This window comes from Pongo abelii, chromosome 5 (assembly GCF_028885655.2).
Source record: "Pongo abelii isolate AG06213 chromosome 5, NHGRI_mPonAbe1-v2.0_pri, whole genome shotgun sequence".
Lineage (NCBI taxonomy): Eukaryota > Metazoa > Chordata > Mammalia > Primates > Hominidae > Pongo > Pongo abelii.
In genome coordinates this window covers 2,939,249-2,962,932 of record NC_071990.2, presented here as the reverse complement: position 1 = coordinate 2,962,932, position 23,684 = coordinate 2,939,249, and the positions used below count along the sequence as shown (strand labels likewise).

General features: G+C 42.0%; 1 protein-coding gene across 8 annotated transcripts in view; it reads right to left on the bottom strand.

Annotated features, from left to right (window-relative positions):
- The window catches only part of RIPK1 (receptor interacting serine/threonine kinase 1), a 46,757-nt gene that overhangs the window by 12,893 nt on the left and 10,180 nt on the right, over window positions 1–23,684 (bottom strand). For 4 of the 8 annotated variants that reach the window (XM_024248764.3, XM_024248765.3, XM_024248763.3 and 1 more), the window contains exons 2-7: window positions 20,854–21,077; window positions 19,902–20,058; window positions 16,711–16,848; window positions 14,535–14,763; window positions 12,292–12,441; window positions 8,079–8,155 (exon numbers count right to left, since the gene is read on the bottom strand). In XM_024248764.3, coding sequence (XP_024104532.1) covers window positions 8,079–8,155; window positions 12,292–12,441; window positions 14,535–14,763; window positions 16,711–16,848; window positions 19,902–20,058; window positions 20,854–21,017 — 915 coding nt within the window. In that variant the 5' untranslated portion in view covers window positions 21,018–21,077. The remainder of the gene's footprint in view (window positions 1–8,078; window positions 8,156–12,291; window positions 12,442–14,534; window positions 14,764–16,710; window positions 16,849–19,901; window positions 20,059–20,853; window positions 21,078–23,684) is intronic. The other 4 variants (XM_054557129.2, XM_054557130.2, XM_063725310.1 and 1 more) reach the window with 1 other exon arrangement.

Here is a 23,684-nt window from a genome sequence, read left to right as displayed (position 1 = left end):
GCCTCCTGTGTAGCTGGGACAACAGGCATGCGCCACCACGCTTGGCTAATTTTTGTATTTTTTGTAGAGATCGGTTTTTGCCATGTTGCTGGTTTTGAACTGGCCTCAAGAAATCCACCCACCTCAGCCTCCCAAAGTGCTGAGATTACAGGCATGAGCCACCCCGCTTGGCCTAATATGAAAAGTATTTTTGTTATTTTAATTTTATAAAATTGATTTTCTTTTTATAGTTATTTTTATTACACAAACATGTTAAGTACAAAGTCCTTTTGAAAGATTCAAACAGGCCGGGCGTGGTGGCTCACACCTGTAATCCCAGCACTCTAGGAGGCCAAGGCGAGCAGATCACTTGAGGTCAGGAGTTCAAGACCAGCCTGGCCAACATAGTGAAACCCCATCTCTACTAAAAGTACAAAAAAATTAGCTGGGTGTGGTGGTGCACGCCTGTAATCCCAGCTACTCGGGAGGCTGAGGCACGAGAATCACTTGAACCCGGGAGGTGGAGGTTGTAGTGAGCCCAGATTGTGCCACTGCACTCCAGCCTGGGTGACAGAGTAAGACTGTCTCAAAAAGAAAACAAAAAACCCCCCCCCAAAGATTCAAACAATGCAGAATCACATAGAATAACACTCAAACATTCCTTCAGCACCTACTCTTCCATTCCCTAGAGGTAAGCCTTATGCAGAGTGTGATGCATATCACTCTTATTCTCTCTCTAGGAATTTGCACACACATTCCAGAAATATATACATATATTTGAGACACAGTTTCACTCTGTTGCCCAGGGTGAAGTGTAGTGGCACGATCTTGGCTCACTGCAACTTTCACCTCCCAGGTTCAAGCAATTCTCATGCCTCAGCCTCGTAAGTAGTTGTAATTACGGACATGCACCACCAGACCTGGCCAGTGTTTTTTTGTATTATTAGTAGAGACAGGGTTTTACCATGTTGGCCAGCTGGTCTCCAACTCCTCACATCAAGTGATCTGCCCACCTCAGCCTCCCATAGTGCTGGAATTACAGGCATGAGCCACTGCACCCGGCCTATATATATATATATATATCTTTAACATTAAAAGGACCACACTATAAGTATTGTTTTGTGACTTATTTTTTTCACTAACAGCTAATCTTGAAGATCTTTCTATATCATTACATGTTAGTTTCCACCTCTTTCTTTTAAATGGCTATTAGTATTCTGTAGTTTAGATGAATCATAATTTAGGGCATTTACTTATGGACATTTGAGTTGTTTCTAATTTTTCACTCTTATAAACTAAGGTGCAAAGAATGGAAACTACATCTTTGAGTGCACGTGAGCGGTATAGGTTACTGAGAGTAGAACTGCAGCCAAACTTATGGGCTTGTGGAGTTTGTTGGGTGCCTCACCTTCTAATAAACTTCGCCACTCTTACCAATACTGCAGAAGACTGCTTGTTATTCTGCATTTTCACCAACACCCTGTATCACTAATCTTTCAAAAATTTCAATCTAATGGATGAAAAATTGTAATGGGTTCATTTTGCCTTTCTCTGTTGGCAAGGCCAAATATCTTTTCTGAAGTATGTTGTTCAGTTTCTTTTTTGAATTGTCCATGTTCTTTGTCTATTATTTTTCATTTTGGTTTGTTTGTTTTTTTGAGACGGAGTCTCGCTCTGTCACCCAGGCTGGAGTGCAGTGGCTCCATCTCAGCTCACTGCAAGCTCCGCCTCCTGGGTTCACACCATTCTCCTGCCTCAGCCTCCCAAGTAGCTGGGACTGCAGGTGCCTGCCACCACGCCTGGCTAATTTTTTGTATTTTTAGTAGAGATGGGGTTTCACCATGTTAGCCAGGATGGTCTCGAGCTCCTGACCTCGTGATCCGCCCGCCTCGGCCTCCCAAAGTGCTGGGATTACAGGCGTGAGCCACCGTACCCGGCCTATTTTTGTTTTTTATTTGTAGGCACTCTATTAAATATTCTGGATATTAATCCTTTGCTAAACACAATTTCTCCTTTTCAACTACCTTTCCATTTTCATGAAGTCATATACAATAATCTTTTTCTTTATACCTTGCAAATTTTGTGTGTAGCTTAAGAAACGTACATGGATTGATTTTGGACTTTGTGGTAGACACAGTGATGGGCCTCTCAGATTCCCCCTCAAGGAGGGATTTGCTGCCCTGTTGCAAGGAGCTGAGTGAACAAACAGCCTGCAGCTGTGAACTCCTTTGCTCCAGGTACTCCCCTTCTGAGCAAGTGACTGAGAAAGGCGAGGGGATAAAGCCTTGGCCATTTCAGTCTGACGTGGGACAAGCCTGAGGGGCATTTGCTCAGTGCTCCCCGCTGCCAGAGCTCTCTGTCAGGCTTCGTTGCCTTCTGACTTCTTCCTCTGCTCATTCCTGCTTCCCACTCCTTCCTTGCACCCCAATCTCCAACTCAGTGGCTGCTTCTGGAAAACCCAACCTGCAAAGACTCACCTTTTCTATTAATCTATTTGATTATCCTTGCTGTAGTCTACACTGTTCTGATCTCCTCCTTCAGAATTTTCTTAGCTATCTTTGTACAATTTTTTCTTTCACACAAACTTAAGAGTCAGCTTGTTGAATTCCATAAAGAATTTGGTTGTGCTTTTAATTAGGATTGCACTCCTTTTATAAATGATGTTGGGGAGAATAGACAGCTTTAGTATGTCAAGTCTTTCCATCCATAAACACATTTCACTGTTTATTTGGATTTATTTCATGTTGTTTAGAAAAGCCTTGCCATGTTTGCCAATGTTTAGACACATAATATTATCTTATTGTGGTTTTAATTTGCATTTCTCTAATTACCAGCAAAGTTGTGCACTTTTTTTGGTGTATTTATTCTCTTTGGTGAAGTGCCCGTTCAGCTATTTCATCCCTGTTTTAACTGGGTTGCATATCTTTTCCTTTCCGATTTATAAAATTTCTCTAGATTTTATGTATTCAAGTCCTTTGTCAGTTACGTGTGTGTTGCACTTCTCCCATTCTGTGACTGGTTTGTTTATTTATTTATTTATTTATTTATTCATTTATTGGAGATGGGGTCTCATTCAGTAACCCAGGCTGGAGCGCAATGGCACAGCCTCCCGGGCCCAAGCAGTCGTCTCATCTCAGCCTCCTGAGTAGCTGGGACCACAAGTGTGCACCACCATGCCCAGCTAATTTCTTAATTATTATTTGTAAAGAGGAGGTCTGACTATGTTGCCCAGGCTAGTCTCAAACTCCTGGCCTCAAGCGATCCTCCCACCTCAGCCTCCCACAGTGCTGGGATTACAGGCATGAGCCACCACGCCCTGCCTCCATTCTCTTAATGGTTTATTTTGATGAATAAAAGTTTTAAAATGAATGTATACATTCATTTAAAAATCTTATAAATTTATAAATGTATAAATTTATTTATAAATAATTTATAGAATTTTACAATGAATTCATTTATAAATTTGTTTTAAACGTTCATTTAAAATTTTATAAATTTTAAAATTTATCAATTCTTACCACTACAGCTAATGCTTTTGTATACTGTTGAGGATCCCCTACCCTGAGGATATGGACAAATTCTCCTATATTTTCCAATAGCTTTATAATTTTATCTTTCACATTTCTGTCAGTAATCAACCTGGAGCTGATTTTTTGGTATGGTGTAAGGTAGAAGCCCAATTTCATTTCTGTACCATGTGGATACCCAGTTGTCTCAGCACCATTTACTGAAAAGACTGTCACTTCCCCACTGCTCTACAGTGCCATCTCTGTGAAAATCAAGTTTCTAGGTATGTGTAGATCTATGGGTTTTCAACTCCATTCCAACAGTATCTGTCCAACCTATACCAATACCACTGTCTTTTTAATATAGCTTTATAATAATTCTTGACAAGAATCTGATAAGGCAAACCCTTCACTACTAGTCTTGTCCTTCTTCAAGGGCATCCTGGCTGTTCTTATTCTCTTCTTTACCTTTTCATATGGATTTCAGAGTAGGTTTGTCAAGTTCCACTCCTCACACCCACTTGCCACACACACACAAAACTAAAAGGTTGAGATATAGGCCGGGCGTGTTGGCTCACACCTGTAATCCCAGCCCTTTGGGAGGCCAAGGCAGACGGACCCTTTGAGGTCAGGAGTTCAAGACCAGCCTGGCCAACATAGTGAAACCCCATGTCTACTAAAAATACAAAAATTAGCCGGGCATGGTGGCGCACGCTTTTAATCCCAGCTACTCGGGAGGCTGAGGTAGGAGAATCGCTTGAACGCGGGAGGCAGAGGTTTCAGTGAGACGAGATTGCGCCTCTGAACTCCAGTGTGGGCAACAGAGCAAGACTCTCTCTCAAAAAAAAAAAAAAAAAAAAAAAAAACTTGGCTGGGCACGGTGCCTCACACCTGTAATCCCAGCACTCTGGGAGGCTGAGGCGGGCAGATCACGAGGTCAGGAGATCGAGACCATCTTAGCTGACACGGTGAAACACCGTCTCTATTAAAAAAAAAAAAAAAAAAATTTGCTGGGCGTGGTGGTGGGCGCCTGTAGTCCCAGCTACTCAGGAGACTGAGGCAGGAGAATTGTATGAACCCAGGAGGTAGAGCTTGCAGTGAGCCGAGATCATGCCACTGCACTCCAGCCTGGGAGACAGAGCGAAACTCTGTCTCAAAAAAAAAAAAAAACAAAAAAAACTTGAGATATTGGTTGAGATTGCATTGATTCTATAGATCAATCTGGGAAGAGCTGACATCTTCGTACTATGGTGACTTCCAAATCACAAAGTAAATGGTATATTTCTTTACTTACTTTGGTCTTATGTCTCTCAATTAAGGTTATACTTTTAGAGTTACTACATACCTTTTGTAAGATTTATTTTTATATATTGATTTTTATAACTAAACTATTATTAATTTAAAAGATACTTTTGAGTTTTTCTATGTACACATCTATAACCTATGAACAGTTTTGTTTCTTCTTTTCCAATCCTATATCTCTTCTTTCTTTTTCTTGCTCTACTAAAATAGCTAGGGCCTCCAGTACCAGGCTGACCAGAAATAGGGGTGGTAAGTAGCTTGGTCTTGCATATTATTTCAAAGAAAGGTGGGCTGGACACGTGGCTCACGCCTTGTAATTCCAGCACTTTGAGAAGCTGAAGAGGGCAGATGGCTTGAGCTCATGAGTTTGAGACCAGCCTGGGCAACATGGCAAAATCCTGTCTCTACAAAAAATACAAATTAGCCAGGCATGGTGGTGCATGCCTGTGGTCCCAACTACTCAGGGGGCTGAGGTGAGAGGATCGCTTCGGCCTGGGAGGTCAACGATACAGTGAGCCGTGATCACGCCACTGCACTCCAGCCTAGGCAACAGAGTAAGACCTTGCCTCAAAAAAAAAAAAAGGCTGTTAACATTTTGTTAAAATAAGTACAAAACTTCTGTTCAAGATACCTTATTATCAGAAAAGGAATTTCTTTTCTGACTTGCTAGCATTTTTAATCATGAATAAACATTACATTTTATCAACAGATTTATCTGCATCTATTGAAAAGATATATCTTTTTCTCATTTAAGAAGACAATGTAATAAATTATAATGACAGATTTTCATAAAGTTAAACTAACTTTGCATTCTTGGCAGAAACCCAATTTTGTGTTTGTTCTTTGATGAATTGAGTTTGTTTATAGTATTTTATTTAGAACTTTTGCATCTATACTGTTAAACAAGATTGGTCTGTAATTTTCCTTTCTTGTACCTTATTTTCCAGTTTTGGGAATCAAGGTTATGCTTACACAAAGTGAATCTAGAAGAGTTCTCTCTTCTCTATTATCTAGAGAAAACTGTATAAGATTGACATAATTTCTTCATTGAATATTTGGCAGAAATCATTGATGAAGCTCTCTGTGAGGTTTTCTCTATAGGAAGTTTTTTTTTTATCACTGCTTCTTTTAATAGTTACAGCAATATTCTAAGTTTCTATCTCTATTTGAGTTAGCTTTGCTAAATTGAACTTTTTTAAGACATTGGTCCATTTTATCTAAATTTTAAAATAATTAACAAAAAGTTGTTCATAATATTTTCTTAATACCATTTGATGTCTGCAGGACCTATAGTGATTCCTCCTTATTCATGGATTTCAATCTTGTCTCCTTTTTTGTCAGTCTTTTTTTTTCTTTTTTTTCTTAGAAGTAGGGTCTCACTCTGTTGCCCAGGTTGGAGTGCAGCGGCATGATCATAGCTTACTCCAGCCTCAAACTCCTGGGATCAAGCAGTCCTCCCATCTCAGCCTTCATGGGACTACTGGCACATGCCACCATGTCTCATTAATTTTTTATTTTATTTTTTTAGAGATGGGGTCTCACTATGTGGCCTAGGCTGGTCTCAAACTCCTGGCCTCAAACGATCCTCTCACCCCAGCCTCCCAAGTAACTGGGATTACCTCACACCTGGCTCTATCAGTCTTAACTAGTCTATTGTATTAGCCTTTCGAATAACCAATATTTGGATTTTTTGATCCGCTGTTAGTTACTTTCTACGTCATTAATTTATGCTCTTTTCCTTATTATTTACTTCTTTTTTCTCTAGGTTTATTTTGCTGTCTTCTTCAGATAATGTTTGGCTAATTAATTTTCAGCCTTTCTTCATATATATATGAAATATTTATTTATTTAAGGTTATATTAAGTACTCCTTTGCAAAGTGCATTTTATAATTTTAATATGTAGTGTTTTGTTAGCCTTCAGTGAAAAACATTTTCTAAATACCATTGTGATTTATTTTTTTTGACCCAGGGGATATTTAAAAGTATATTTCGTTACTTCTAACCACATAAGATTTTCCAATTACCTTTTTAAAATTAATTTTGAACATAATTGAAATATAGTCAGAGGACATTTTTATGATTACAGTCCTTTTAAATTGAGACTTGTTTGATTTCCCAGCACATGGTCAGTTTTTGAAAATGCTCTGTATGTTCTTGAAAAGCCTTTAAAGGTAGGTGTGCTGCAGTTATTAGGTACAGCGTATCCTGTGTTTCCGTTAGGTCAAGTGTGTTAGTCGTGTTCTTCCTGTCTTCTATATCCTTACTGATTTTTGTTTGCTTGTTCTATCAATTGAAGAGAGATGTGTATTAAAATCTTCAGTTGTAATTGTGGGTTTGTCAGTTTTTCTTTGAGTTCTGTCACTTTTGGCTGTGTTGATTTTGAGCTCATGTTATTGAAGGTAGATTCACATTTAAAGCGGTTATACTTTCCAGATGAATTGGGCCTTTTATCATTATGAAATATTCCTGATTGTTTGAGGGAATGATTTTTTGCCTTAGAGTTTATCTTAGCTGATTCTAATCTCTTTTTTAAATTATATTTTAAAGTCTCTGTTTGCCTGTTTTATTTACCGTAGTCTCCTGTTCATGATTATGGGGTAAGTTGCTGGAAGATGGATGGCAGTAGCTTGATTCCAGAGTCGACGGAGGGGGCGGGGTGGTCTCCATTCCTCTTAGTTGATTGGTTCCTAACTGGGCCTTGTCATGCCCCTCTAACCCCAGAAACCACCTCCTTGCTTCAGTCTTGGGCAGATGCTGCTGCCATCTGTTGCTAAGTACAGGGGAAGGAGGGAGAGAAGCTGACTTTCCTAAATAGCATAAATGAGGTTCTCAGATGACTCCCCTGTCAACATCTCAGGTGACTGTGCTGTTACTTCTGCACACTGACCAAAGACTGCCCCTCCGGTACTTCTTCCTCAGCATTATGTCTTGGGCTAGTATTCCTTGTCTGTTCTATGTCTCAGCAGAATAATTCTGTGTTCTTTCTATCTTTCAAGAATTCCTCAAAATGGCTGATCCACTTAATGGTACTTTCCAATCTTTGCCAGTGACATTGTGCTTTTGTTTTCATATTGCTATATATGTTTTCTCTCATTTCATGAGTTATGAAGGAGAAGTGGGTCCAGTATGCCAACAGGATGATATTTGCAGACAACTGCTCATTTTGTTTTATATGTTTACCAAGCTAGCTTACCTCAAATCTCAATAACAGATGACTTTGTTTTGGTTTTCATGATTGACAGTATATATTTTGCTATGTTAATATTTTGAGCATCTGCTATATTGCCTACCTTTAAACTCTTCACGTCCTCTTCTACACTTTCTTCTAATTGACTTAAATAAAAAGGCCTAAATTTTTCTTCAATGCCTGTAAAAGTAAATGTACTTTAAATTTCTTAATTATTTTCTAACATAAAATAAAAATATTAGCCATCTATTATCTTTGAATTACTTACCTCATCTGTGGGCAAAGCTTAAATAAAAATTTAAGCTCCAAATCACTGACTCTGATAGAGACTAATAAGATTAATAGACAGAACAAGGGATAGGCTAACACAGGAAACCAGGGGTTTCTGCCTAAACAGCCTGTGCTCTTTGTGCTTTTTATTCGTGCTACAGTTTCTCTGGCTGCAGCACAAACTGCTCCCTGATGTGAGTTCATCTCCAGCTGAACAGGGATGGGCGAACTCCATGTTTCTGTCCCTCTGGCATCAAATTTATGAGAGGTCGGGATAGTCAGAGCAAGGATTTAGTGTAATGGGTTACAGCTGTTAGCCTTAAAAGAAAAAAGAAACTTCCAGTTCCAGGAAGATGGAGTGGACATACTTTTTTCTTATTCTTCCTTCTAAGTACAACAAAAACATCCTATATATTATTTATAAAACAAACATACAGAGTCTCTGAAAGGAGAAGAGAAGGAGGCAGACCAGCAGGAAACCTCGGGATCAGATGAAACACACGATAGTGAGTTCACTGGATTTTCTCTTTTCCTCATATATCTCAGACTTGGCTGAAAAGGTGGCAACCTCAAACCATCAAGAGCCACAGATAAAAAAAAATCTCCAGCCAAAGCCTGCTCTTTCTAGCCAAAGAACTAAGCAAGAGGCAGCAAGGGACAGACAGAAAACCTTTAGCCAGTCTACAGCCATGCCATCCTGAATATGCCCAAGCTTGTCTGATCTTGGAAGTCAGGCAGGGTCAGGTCTGGTTAGTACTTGGATAGGAGAAAACTTTTAGTCAACAACCATTCTGTTCCAGCCAGCCACAACAGAAAAAAACCCTGTGGCTCCAACCCCACTCACAGCAGCTAAGGCCAAGTGGAGAGCCTCAACATCCAACCGCATGAGACAGTAACAACGTAACCCAACACCCCCACCGGGGTAATGTCAGAGAAGGCCCAACAGGAAGCCAGGGCTGTCCTACCTGCCAGCTGATAATGAGCGCCTCCACTCCCATGATGTCAGGAGAACACAAGAATAGCCTGGATTTGCCCCACATGGCAGTAACAAGACCACCCTTCCCTTCCCCACTGGGGAAGTGTCAGAGGAGGTCTAGTGGAGAATCAGGACTTTTAACACTGTCCAATAGTAATGAGGTACCTTCACCTCCGTGTCAGTGGGGACCATGTTGACTCTGCCAGAATTCCCACCCCTGATCAGCAGTGAAGAGGAGTCTCTGACCTTGGGTGTCAATAAGGGCTGAGTCGAGAGGCTGAACTTCTACCTCTACCCAGCACTAATAAGGTGGCTACCACTCTTCCCTTGTCAGAGCAGTGTCAGGAAAGTTCAGTTAAAACAGAAGGCTTAAAGAGGATACAGAATCTCAAAACATAGGAAGAAAATGTATAAGTTTCAACAGAAAAATTACCCATTATATTAAGAATCAGAAACTGAATGAAATAAGACAATCAATAGATGCCAATACTGAGATGACAGCAATGTTAGAATTACCTGTCAAGGATTTTAAAACAGCCATGATAAAAACGATTCAATTAACAGTTATGAACCTGCTTGAAACAAATGAAAAATAGAAAGTCTCAGCAAAAAAGGGGAGAATATAAATTTTAGAGCTGAAAACTTTAATGACCAAAACATAATAAAAAGCTCGGTAGGCCAGACACAGTGGCTCACACCTGTAATCCCAGCACTTTGGGAGGCCAAGGCGGGCTGATCACAAGGTCAGGAGATCGAGACCATCCTGGCTAACATGGTGAAACCCTGTCTCTACTAAAAATACAAAAAATCAGCCAGGCGTGGTGGCGGGCACCTGTAGTCCCAGCTACTCGGGAGGCTGAGGCAGGAGAATGGTGTGAACCCGGGAGGCAGGGCTTGCGCCACTGCACTCCAACCTGGGTGACAGAGCGAGACTCCGTGTCAAAAAAAAAAAAAAAGCTCAGTAGACAGGTTCAACTGTGGAATCGAGGAGAAACAGAAAAATCAGTGAACGGAATGATAGAACTTACCCAGTCTGAGTAAGAGAGAGAAAATTAACTGAAAAAAACAAACAAACAAAACAAAAAAACAAAAAAAAAAAAACAGAGCCTCAGTGGGACCTGTGGGACTATAACCATAACCAAAGATATAGTTTTTATGTTGTCAGAATTCCAGAAAGAAAAGAGAAAGAGAGTGGGGGTTAAAAAGTACTTACAGAAATAATGGCTGAAAGCTTCCCAAATATGGTTTAAGAGGCATAAACCTACAGATTTAAGAAGCTGAGCAAAACCTAAACAGAATAAACCCAAAGGAATCCACACCAAGATAAATAACAACTAAATCTCTGAAAAATAAAGACAAAGTCTTGAAAGCAGCAAGAGAAAAATAACACCTTCCCTATAAGGGAAAAAATTTTAGAATGACAGAGTTCAGACATATTCTAAAAGAATGATTAAGGAAAGTTCTCTAAACAGAAAGGAAACTAATAAGACACCTTGGAGAATCAGGAAGGTTTGGTTTTGTTCATGGCAGGTAGCACCTAAAATCCTTGGAGTCTTCTAAAAGTGTCTTTTGGGTGGGGTCAGAAAACTAGGCAACTTCAGAATGGGGGCTAGCAACCAGAAAGACCAAGCTATAATTAGAAGGTTGGGACTTTCAGCTCCACCTTCGACTTCCAGTGAGGAGAGAGGGACTGGAGATTAAGCTCAAGCACCAATGACCATGATTTAGTCAGTCATGCGTATGCAATGGAACTTCCATAAATCACCTTAAATGGAGAGGCTTGGAGAGTTTCAGGTTGCTGAACACATAGAAGCACTGGAATGCAGTGTATCTTGAAAGGCTATGGAAGTTCTGTACACCCTCCTCCCATACCTCACCTTGTACATCTCTTCCATTTGGCTGTTTCTGAATTGTACCCACTGCAGTAAAAGGGGAGACGTAAGTAAAATGTTTTCTTGAGTTCTGTGAGTCTTTCTAACGAATTACCAAACCTGAAGTGGGGCTTGTGGGAATACTGAAATAAATTTGTAGTTGACTAAGCAGAAGGGTGAGTAGCCTGGGTACCCCATGCTGGTGAGGATACAAGAACCTGCATCACTCGGACACCGAACATAAAATGGCACAGCCCCTCTGGGAAAATGTTTGGGAATTTTTTAAATAAACTGTACATGGAACTACCACACAACCTAGTTATTGTACCCCTGGGTATTATTCCAGAGAAATGAAGACTTATATTCACACAAAAACATGTCCATGAATATTTACAGCTGCTTTAGTCCCAACAGTTAAGAACTGGAAACAAGTCTTTCAAGGAGTGAGTAGTTAACCAAACTGTGGTACATCCACACCATAGAATACTGCTCAGCAAACATCCCGGCATCTTTCCTTATCCCTGTATGACAAGGCCAATCTAGACGGCAAAATACTTTCTAAAGATGCCAGCTAAACAAGGGAGGGGATGGAAATAAAAGAAGTGAAGAAGCAAGAAGGCTGGTCAAAGCCACCTAAGTGCCCATAGACGGACGAATGGATAAACAAAATGCACTCTATTCATACAATGGAATATTATTCAGCCTTGAAAAGGAAAGAAATTCTGACATATGCTACAACACAGATGAACCTCGAGGACATCATGCCAAGTGGAATAAACCAGACACAAAAGGACAAATATTGTATGGTTCCACTTATATAAGGCACCCAGTGCAGTTAAATTCATAGAGACAGAGAGAGATGATGGAAAGTGAATGTACTATGGGACTGTACTTACTGCCCCTGAACAGTGCACTTGAAAACAGTTACAATGTTAAATTTCATGTTATGTATATTTAAACCCAAGTTAAAAAGTTAATTACAAAAAAAGGAAACAAGAAGGCCTTATGTGCCATCATGCTTTTGAGAGAGAGGGCTTCTTTGCACTGAACAACATGTTTGAAATCTAGAAAATCAGTTTAAAACCACAAGTCAAGTCGAACTCAGTTTTCTGAGGATTCAAACCAAGTTCCTAACAATATGTTACTACGAAAATCACCACACAGGATGCATCCTACACAGTCAGAAAAGATGCTCTTACCAGGAAATGTCGGCCGAGCTTCCGGATTCGCTTCCCAGCAGAGCTTCATGAGACTGATAATTTCTCTTGGGCAGTACTCAGTGATGTCATCCACATCTGGCCTGTTCCCAGATTTTATGCACATTATCAACTGCTGCTCACAGATAGCATCTACAAAGCAAAGATTTTCTTTCAGGTCTTGCTCCTCAGGCAGGAAGGTGACAGAACTTGAACAATACTGCTCATTTTTCTCAGCCTCTGGTACAGCTGCCTCATTCCATAGAGTTGGAATGGCCTTATGACAAGGAGCTGACATATTCCACTATAGAGATGACCAAACAATATCTTAATGTCTGCAGATAAAACAAAATTCTCGACAAAGCTGCCTGCTGATGGAACAAAAAGATTATGTGGGCAAGGCCAATGGCATGCTCCATGTGCAAAAGCAAATATGGGGCAGTCCTTGTCTTTAGGAGCTCAGTTTAATGAGAGTGACTTAAAACACAGAGTGATCATTGCTATTCAAGAAGGATGAGGCTGGGCATAGTGGTTCACATCTGTAATCCCAGCACTTTGGGAGGTTGAGACAGGCGGATCACGAGGTCAAGAGATCCAGACCATCCTGGCCAACATGGTGAAACCCCGTCTCTACTAAAAATACAAAAATTAGCTGGGCATGGTGGTGTGCACCTGTAGTCCCAGCTACTCGGGAGGCTGAGGCAGGAGAATTGCTTGAACCTGGGAGGTGGAGGCTGCAGTGAGCCGAGACTGCGCCACTGCACTCCAACCTGGCGACAGAATGAGACTCTGTCTCACGGGAAAAAAAAAAAAAAAGATGGATGTACAAGGGGTTCCAGTAGCACAAACCTGACTAAGAAGGTCCAGGAAGGCTTTGTTGAGTCCAGAAAAATTAGCAGGTAAAGAATGGGAAAGGGAGACTTAAGGAGGAGGACTCCAGGCAAGAGAAGCAGGATATCAACAGACTAGAAGTTACAGAGATCATGACGCATCCCACAAATTCCTCAGTGTAACTGCACACTGACAAAGAAGGGAGGGTTAGGGACGAGGCCAGTAGAGAAGCAAAGGCCAGAACATGAAGACCTTTTATTCCACACTGAGGAATTCGAACTTCATCCTGAATACCACAGAGCATCTGGGAAGGATTTCCAATATGTGAGGGAGAGGGTTGCATGTGCCTTTTAGGATGACCATTTTGGCTGCCACATGAATGGTGGACGGTGGAAGGAGCCTGCTGCAGAAACGAGGAGGGTTTGAACTGAGCAGAGGCCAGTGGAGACAGAGAAAGGCAGATGGGTTGCAGACATATCTTGAGTCATACATATATCTTGAATTCATAGGTTTTGAGATCTGATAGAATGTGGGAGAGAGGGGCAAGGGCGAGTCTGGGATGACTCTAGGGTTTCTTATTGGGCAACAACTTGGTAAAAGGATGGCGATGCCACTTCCCGAGCATATGAAGAGAGGTGAAGCAGGGCGAGCTGCAGGACAGTGTCGACAAGATGGGTGTGTTTGGGGGATGCTGCTTTGGAGGTTCCTCTGGTACCTGCGATGGATCTGACCGTAAGACAAGTGGATATCCAGGCCAGAGCCAGAGACACAGATTTAAGAAGCATTTGCAAAGAGATGATCATCAAACCATGGGAGCTGATGATCGCCCAAGAAAAGTATGTAGGAAAACATCCATCAGTTTATGCACTTAACAAACTGAAGAGTGTCTCTGTCCTACACAAGCCATGACTTACTCATCTTTATATTCCCAATGCCGACTCAAGTGCCCACAGTAGGGACTGAAAAGAAATAATTCTTGAATGAAGGAGCAAGTGAATGAGTGAAAGTATGAAGTGTATGTCTTGTAGTGTGAAAGGCTAAGTCCTCACAAGCAGAAACAATCAACTTTCCTGTCTAGGAAGAACCCTGGAATTTCACAGCACCTCTTCAGCTAATGACACACTATCGAGGTTCCTATTCATCCTATGATCACTGATTCCTAAATGGGATTACTCATTCATTCAACAAAAATTTACTGGGCACCTATTAGTTCCAGGCACAGTACGTGTAGATGCTGAGGAGACAGCAGTGGATAAATCAGATGTGGTCCTTGCTCTCACGGAACTCACAGTTGAGCAGGTAAGACTGACGTTAAAAGAACAAATAATTATAAACCTTAACTGATTTCACCGAAGCCCATTATTTCATTTAACAGTGTTGGTTCATATCAAAACCCCACTCCTCTAATGCCTTACTTTCATATGGCTCCTTATTTGCAAATATCACCCAGAGTACTACAGCAAAGCTGTACACATCCGACTTCTCTGTGGGCTTTGCGTTGACATCATTCAGGTGCTCGGGCGCCATGTAGTAGAGGGTGCCGCCATTCTTCTTAGAGGTGCCGTCCACTTCCCTCAGCTCATTGTGCTCTTCATTACTCAGTTTGCTCCACATCTTGAAGGAGGCAAGGCCGAGGTCTGCGATCTGCAAAAGAGATTGAGCCACTGGGATTGTTTGGGGAAGGCCATAAGCAAATCAGATCTGACTTTAAATTTTGGGCTTATCTATTATACATAAGGTATGGTAAATTTTCCAGAAATGGTTGCACTGGGCAGGTTCAAAACAGCGACTTCTCAACAGACTCATAGAAACTGTGTGTCTCCTCAGCCATTTGTAAAATGTCCCCCAGGAAACGTTCACATGAAATTCTGGTATCGTATTCCTTATGCAATAAGGGGGAGGGGAAAAGCGGAAGACGTTTCTGACAAGAACAGTAACAACCAAACATATTTATTCTAATTCCCCATTGACTCTGCATATGTTTTTCAACTATTTCTAGGGCTTGGGGGAAAAATGGTTATTTTCTTCTCTGCACATTTATGTAGCAGACAGTGGCTAAATACTACACCTTCTATTTCCCCAAATGGCGTCCAGAGGCCCATGGATGCGAGTGTCCAAGGATCCCAAAGACACACTGAGGATAAGGACTGCAGTGTTGCTTGTTTTGAGCTGTAGCCTGAACCTAAGAGGAGATAGGGTAGAAAGGAGGAGAAAAACAGACAAAAAAGCAGAGAGAAAAATAGCAAGGTCAGACACAGAACAAGAACAGTGGTGGCAGGGCAAAATGACAGAGCAGCACAGTTAAGAAGAGAATATAGGTGCCAGTTCCACTTCTGTCTCCAGGAATCCAAGCAAGCATGTGGGGATGAACTGTGGCACATGAGTACCTAAAATCCACAGATTCTAACCCACGACATAAGAGAGAAGTCATGAATTTGAAGATAGGTTATGAATAAGTAATTTTTATTCCCAGCCCTTTGTCCAAGACTAGGACAAAGCACCAGACGCAGAACCTGCTGGTGGAGAGAGACCCCTGTGTCAGCAGCTCCTGGGTGCCTCCCCTAGGGCTGCTTCCCCTTCCGCTCCCCTTTTGGATTCTTGTGCTTGGATTCCTGCTGCGGAAGCCAATTAGATATGACACTCCCCTAGCTAAATCCTGCCGTTGAATGAACAAAAGAAAAATCCCTTTCCCTTGTTCCCTTTACGACAGTGGAAAGAATGTGTTCAAAGGAAACTGATTTTTAAAATACAGACAGAAATAAACAATCAAATACAAATATAAAACAAAATTTCAAACTAGAGGTTTTTGATGCACTGCTGATCTTTTTTTTTTTTTTTTTTTTTTTTTGAGGCAGAGTTTCGCTCTTATTGCCCAGGCTGGAGTGCGATGGCACAATCTCGGCTCACCACAACCTCCACCTCCCCGGTTCAGGCAATTCTCCTGCCTCAGCCTCCCGAGTAGCTGGAATTACAGGCATGCACCACCACGCCCAGCTGATTTTGTATTTTTATTAGAGATGGGGTTTCTTCATGTTGGTCAGGCTGGTCTCGAACTCCGGATCTCAGGTGATCCGCCCACCTCAGCCTACCAAAGTGCTGAGATAACAGGCGTGGGCCACCGCACCTGGCTGCTGATCTCACTCTTAGGCCATATCTGAACTCTAAGGATTTTCCGCACACACCTTCACATTCCCCTGCATTTCCAGAGGAGGAGAGTCTTGGTGACACAGATTTCCTGGAGAACATTATGACACCAATGGCCCATTCCAGGACGAAAAGGGCAACCCTTGAATGTTTCTATATGTTTCTAACAGAGGAGAAAACACAGTCTAGGAAAGAGGTCTTCTCATCTACCCCATTCAACTCTACTCCTCCCCAAAAGATATGAGTTATCCTGACAGTTATCTCCTGATCCCATCAAGCCTGCAGCCTTCCTCTCAATCGCCGGTAGAGGCTTTCGGCACCATCATCACCAGTTATAAGCTGAGCTAGGTCTTCCTTTAGCTTCTCCAATGTACAAGAATGGATTTACATTGGAGAATTAAAACTAAAATCACCCAACTTTCTGGAAGCCTCCAGATGATGGTTTACCTTAATGTGGAAGTCATTATCAACAAGGATATTTTCAGGCTTCAGGTCCTTGTGTATCACGCCTTTTCCATGTAAGTAGCACATTCCTTCAATGATTTCCACAATTATCCTTCCTTTTACAGAAAGTGGGGTACTCATCTAAAACAAGTGATATTAAGTCGATGAAATGGAAAGGTTATCAAACAGGCCAAAGCAGCTGTTTCATGAAAGGGTGGTGGGATCTGAGCCTGAGGAGAGGGTTACCAGGTTTCCTTCCAGTGGGTGCACCACAGTACTGCTGTCACTGGGAAACAAGAAAGATTTCATTCGGGGGGGCAGAGGGTATTCGTGTTGTATTTTGTTAGTGTAAAAACAAAAATCCCACAATAATTTGGTAATGCATAAAATACTATAAAATTAAGCTCCTTGAGAACAAAAATATATATTATTTAGGACTGTATCTTTAGAACCTAGGATTGTACCTGGAATGCTTGTTGAATGAATGGATGAATAAATATACGAGCAAGCATTTTCTGTGGGATACTCATACGACGTCATACTAAGTTTACATTAAGGACATGAACAATGCCATGGAAATGTCGCGTGTAAAATAACATTAAGAGAAAAAAGAATACAAGGGAACATGTTCACACTGATTACAATCATAGAAAAATCTGAGATAAACATGATGTTAAAACTACGCTTAAGTGAATTCATATCTACTTCATGACCTGGTAGCAGATACTTCAGGATTCCGTAGAGTCTCAGGTCACTGGTTCTTATAATTGTATTCTTGTTATGTGAACATCAATACTAACAGAAACAATTCCAGTTTCTATTATAGTGGTTGAATTACAGTTTTGCTTAACAATAAAAAATCAGTATACAAACAAGATGTTTCCTAAAAATGTATATGTATTTTGGTTGTTGGTTAACAGGAAAAAAATTTTAATGATAGAAGTGAGATTCCCCCTCAAACCATATTTATGACATAACGTAGCTGAGCTACACTGTTAATAGCTTGGTCACCACCATACAGAAAGTAGCAGAAAAGATGTTTTCTCTTCTTCCTTGGTATACCTTTGGACTTAGGAAAAACTTCTGAGTAAGCAAAGTTGGTCCCCCTCTCTCCTCTCTTTCTGCTTCTCTCTCAGGTCCTCCTGATGCCCTGACTGAGTCCAAACAGGTGCATCTGAACTTTCCCTGATCTTGCACCATGCCTCATGTCCCCAATGATTTCTCTCTCATCTCAGAAGCTAAGCAGGGTTGGGCCTGGTTAGTACTTGGATGAGAGACCAAAGACTTATTTCCCAATCAAAATGTTTACTTCAAACAGCTGATCTTCTCTAGTTCTGGGGTGGAGAGCAATCTGATCAAACTATAATACCATGCGTATAAGTGATCACCTCTTCTCCTTCCCAAGGGTATTTTTGTGAGATGTCTGTTGGCTTGGCAATTGTGGGGTGGGTGGGAAAAGAAAGTGGAAAAGTGGGAGTATTTGCCATAAAGGCAGCCATATCCCGCCACCCCTCCCCATACCCTGTGCAATCTATGCTCTAGCCAAACCCAGGAATTTACAGTTCCCCAAATTTGGCAGTCTCTACATGGTATTCTCTCTGCCTAGAACACTTGTTCTCTAATTCTCTGCTTCAAAACGTCTATTTGTCCTTCACATTGGAAGCCTTTTCTGTCTATTCCAGGCTGAGTGGGTGCCTCTCATGTGTACTCCCTCAGCAGACAATGAGTATGTCTATCAAAACACCATCAGCTGGGAACGGTGGCTCATGCCTGTAATCCCAGCACTTCGGGAGGCCAAGGCGGTCGGATCACGAGGTCACGAGTTCGAGACCAGCCTGACCAACATGGTGAAACCTTGTCTCTACTAAAAATAAAAAAAAAAAAGCCAGGCATGGTGGTAGGCGCCTGTAATCCCAGCTACTCAAGAGGCTGAGGAAGGAGAGTTGCTTGAACCAGGGAGGTGGAGGTTGCAGTGAGCCGAGATTGCACCATTGCACTCCAGCCTGGGCGACAGAGTGAGACTCCTCTCAAAAAAAAAAAGTACCACCACACAGCTGGGTGCAGTGGCTCATGCCCATAGTCCCAGCTACTCAGGAGGCTGAGGTAAGAGGATCATTTAAGGCCAGGAGTTCAAGCCTGCAGTGCACTATGATTGTGCCACTGCGCTCCAGCCTGGGCAACACAGTGAGACCTTGTTCTCTTACAAAAGAAAAAAAAAAAACCCATTACATCATACCACTCATTTAGTTATCTGCCTCCTTTTACTCTCCTACGTCATATTAGCTATTGATTCATGAGCAACTAGCGCAAGGCCTTCATCTTAACAGGCACATAAGCTTTTAAAAATGTTTTCAAATAATTTGACTTTGGTAAACAATTTTTATTTTTGTTTTAAATCCTATCCAGTGTTGTTGCCAATAATGTTCTATATTTAATTTAAAATAAAACTTTGTTGAATGGTATCAAAGTGCAACCACTAATATTCTATCTGCTCTCATGGTCATTTATAGTGTATATCCTTTCATTAATCCATATTTAATGTCATCCCATCATGCATATACTCCACATCAGATGATGTCTGCATCACGAAGACAGGGCTTGTCTCTGAACTGTAGATTGCAGAGCAGCGGACAGGTATGGTAAACAGCCAATCACATTCCTAAGACACAGACTATGGAGGACTGTCCACAGGATCGAGAGGATGAAGAGACCACTCTCAGGGCAGTAAAAGGCAAGGAAGATTTTCTCTTTTTTTCAGAGACAGGGTCTTGCTCTGTTCACATGAACCTTTTATTTTTTGTAGAGATGGGATTTCACTGTGTTATCCAGGCTGGTCTTGAACACCAAGGCTCAAGTGATCCTCCTGCCAAAAGTGCTGAGATTACAGAAGTGACCCACTGAGCCCAATCAAGGCATAGATGTTTTAAGGAGAAACTGACTTCAGGAAATCGAGCCTGTAATCCCAGCTACTTGAGAGGCTGAGGTGGGAGGATCACTTGAGACCAGGTGTTTGAGTTCAGCCTGGGCAACATAGCAAGACCTTGTCTCTATAAAAAAAGGAAAAGAAAATTCAAACTACCAAGCAATTTGCAAATTTTATACTAACGAGCTGCAAACAAACACCCCAAGGGCAGCCATAACAGACAGCCAGGGCCCAAGCGCTGGGGATCCCCGTGCGGAGGGGCACTCTCTACCTCGGCTTTCAGCACGTGCATCAGGTTACCCTTCTCCATGTACTCCATCACCAGGGAGTACTTCCCTTCCTCTAAGATGACGCCCAGGAGCTTCACCACCCGGCTGTGTCTCAGTCTGTTCATCATCTTCGCCTCCTCCAAGAGGGCCTCGTTGTGCCTGTGGGCAGGAAAGGTGCTATGCTGAGGCTGGCAGAGCCAGCGCCTCAAGAGCCTGGTGCACACCTCCAACACATCACTCCCACGTGCGGGGGTCATGCTTGGGTCTGTACCGATCTCTTCCAGTCACAGGCCAGAAGCGTTAGAAGGCAGAGCGGTTTCTCACTTCCTCACAGTACTCCTGCCCAGTAACTGGCAGTGCATGCTCCAAAAATGTAAATCAATGAAGGAATGAATGAATCAATGAATGAAAAGTACATGAACAGCAGCAAGGTAACCTGAAAAAAGACCGTGCTGGACAGTACGATTAAAAAAAAAAAACAAAACAGCCTCTCTCAAAACCACTCTGACAAAGGAGGGAGAGAGGTGAAACCACTCTACTGGTTGCTTTAAAGGGAAGGCTCTCAGAACCTCTCAGGAATGAACTGCCTTTTTATTTTTATACTTAGGGCTGGTCCTCACTGAAAATGTGAAGCGAGTGAATAGGTCTGTCTTCACCCATCCTCCTGTTTCCTTGTCATTGTCCCCCTCACCACACTTATCTCTTTGTCTTTCTCTATTTCCTTCTTGTTCATGTCTCTTCTGTTACTTACTAGCTGTGAGAGTCCTTCACTACCCAGTCTCAGAGTCCCCATCAGCGACAATAACAATCCTAAGAGCCATTGTCACCCTGACATCTTGGCAGACTCCCTCTCACTCTACCCACCAACAGCTCCACAGCAGCCAACGGCTCCACAACAGCCAACGTCCCCATCCCGCTCAGAGCTTAGCCCACCCACCCCTGCTCCCCACTCACTCAATGCAGTTGGGCCCCTTGTACACTGTTTTCATGATCATGAGTCCCTGGGTTCTGTGGAAACACAGAGACACCTTCCCGAAGCCTCCGCTGTCCAGTTCTGCACTCTCCAGGAAGTCACTGGATTTCATCTTAACGACATTCAAGGACATGTCTGGTTGCATTCTGAAGCTCAAGAACGCCCAAAATGGTACCACTTTTCTCCCCCCCCGCAGAGCTGTACCCTGTAAAGAAAACAGAGAGAAAACCTCAGGGCAAAAAGATTTTATATATATATATGTAGTTTTTTTTCTCCTTTGGAGACAGGGTCTCACTTTGTCACTCAGGCTGGAGTGCAGTGGCACAATCATAGCTCACTGGAGCCTCGACCTCCTGGGCTCAGGCAATCCTCCTCCCTCAGCCTCCTTGAGTAGCTGGGACCACAGGTGCACCCCACCGTGCCCAGCTGATTTTTAAATTATTTGTAGAGATGGGGGGCCGGGGGATCTCACTATGTTGCTCAGGCTGGTCTCAAACTCCTAGGATCAAGGGATCCTCCCACCTCAGCCTCCCAAAGTGCTGAGATTACAGGTGTGAGCCATTGCACCTGGCAGAAAAGATCATTTTTAAAAACTTTTGTTAACATTCCACCACATGCTTGGTGTGCCTTGGATTTCTGAGGATAGACTTACAGTCATCTGATGAGCTATTTTTCATATTTTTAAGAATCAGAGAAGACTATAATATTTATTCCCTCCGCCTTTTTATTTCCGGCAATATGGAGCATTAGAAAATTTTAAGAACCCTCCAGCTATAAAGGACATAAGTATGTTGGACAACATAATACAAACATTCATTGAAATGCATACCAGAACTCCGTGGAAAGGAAAAGAACTCTAGGGACAGAAACAGGGCACCGGAGGCAGGCAGTAGCTCACACGGGGCAGTGCCAACCTCGCCATCCAGAAGTCGAGGTTTAAAGCCCAGCTGAGGTGAAGGAATACAAGAAGGTAGAATGAAGACTCCCCCCGTAACACGGCACTGCTCAATGTGCAACCCTTTGATGAAAGGTTGAACTAGAAAAAAGCAGCCCGTGGCAAACAAACATATTTGTCTTGGACTGGGCACAAGGTATTTAAAAAAAAAAAAAAAAGTTTGTGCAAATTTATAACCTTGGGCCTGTCTTCAAATAGATACAGACTTTGAATTGAGAGTATCGCCTAAACTATGAACTTTTACACAGGAAGTGGTCACAGGCTGATGCCATCCTGAGGTTATAGGCTAAAGCAAACAACAACCTCAAGCCAGGCCAGACAGGATTCCTACAAATACAAATTTAACATGAGCTCCCTTTCCAAAATTATAAAACACAAAAGAAAAAATTCACCGTGAGACAGACCCTGCAGCTACAGCAAGCAGCACTAGTAAGCACCAAAGAACTTCAGTAAATTAACAACTGAAAGGCATTAGAAAATGAATAGGTTTAAGTAATTATGAACAAAAGAAGGAATCTGAAGAATATAAAAAGAACAATGCACACTCTAAGAAGAAAATGTGAAAAAGGAGTAGAATTTGGAGAATGTCCATCAGGGCTGTGAAGTATACAGTGTCAGATCTCAAAACACAGCTATTTGCTTCATCCTTCCTCCCTTCTTTTCTTCCATTCATTCATTTTCCCCAAACTGAAATATAGAATAAAAACCCATGGAGAACCACAAGGAGACACCACTACACAACTACTAGGATATCCAAAACTAAAAAGACTAATACACCAAACATTAGCAAACATGTGAAGCAACCAGACCTCTCAAACATCACTGGTGGGAGTATAAAATGGTACAAACACTTTGGGAAAAGGGCTGGCAAAAAGCTTCGTGGCAAAACAGAAACTCCATGCAAACCAACAGGACACGGACATACTGGTGTGTGCATGCGAATGTGCGTGTCTGTGTTTTGCTTTGAGAGTAAAAGGAGGGCTATGGATGTTTTGTATTCCAGAAATACCCACATCCCGGCTGGGCGCCGTGGCTCATGTCTGTAATCCCAGCACTTTGGGAGGCTGAGGCGGGCGGACCACGAGGTCAGGAGTTCAAGACCAGCCTGGCCAACATGGTGAAACCCCGTCTCTACTAAAAATACAAAAATTAGCCAGGCGTGGTGGCACGCGCCTCTAATCCCAGCTACTCAGGAGGCTGAGGCAGGAGAATTGCTTAAATTTGGGAGGCGGAGGTTGCAGTGAGCCGAGATCGTGCCACTGCACTCCAGCCTGGCCAACAAAGTGAGACTCTGTCTCAAAAAAACTAAAATAAAATAAAATAATAAATAGCCATATCCAGATACAGACCATGAAAAATACTCTTTCTGGGGCATAAAATATTCGTTGAAATTTCATAGGCATTTATTTTGTTTATAAAACCACAAACACCTGCACTATGACCCAGCAATTCCAATCCCAAGAGAAATGAAAACGTATGTCGGAAAACACTTGTAAAATGTTCATAGCAACTTTATTTATAATAGCGCCAAACTGGAAACAGCTGCCCATCAGTAAGAGAATGAGTGAACACACTGTGGTATATGAACACGATGGGATACTACTCAGCAATAAAAATGAACTACTGATACGCATGAATGAAAACCGCATGAATGAAATGCAAAAACATGATAAGTGAAAGCAGCCTTATACAAAAGCATACATACTATGTAATTCTATTTATATTACGGTTCAGAAGTCAAAACCAATCTGTGTCAGAAAAAGAACACTGGCCGCCTGTGAGCACGGTGAGCCTGAGTAGGCAGAGGGATGAGGGAACTTTCTGGGGTGATGATAATGTTGTAAGATATCAATGGGG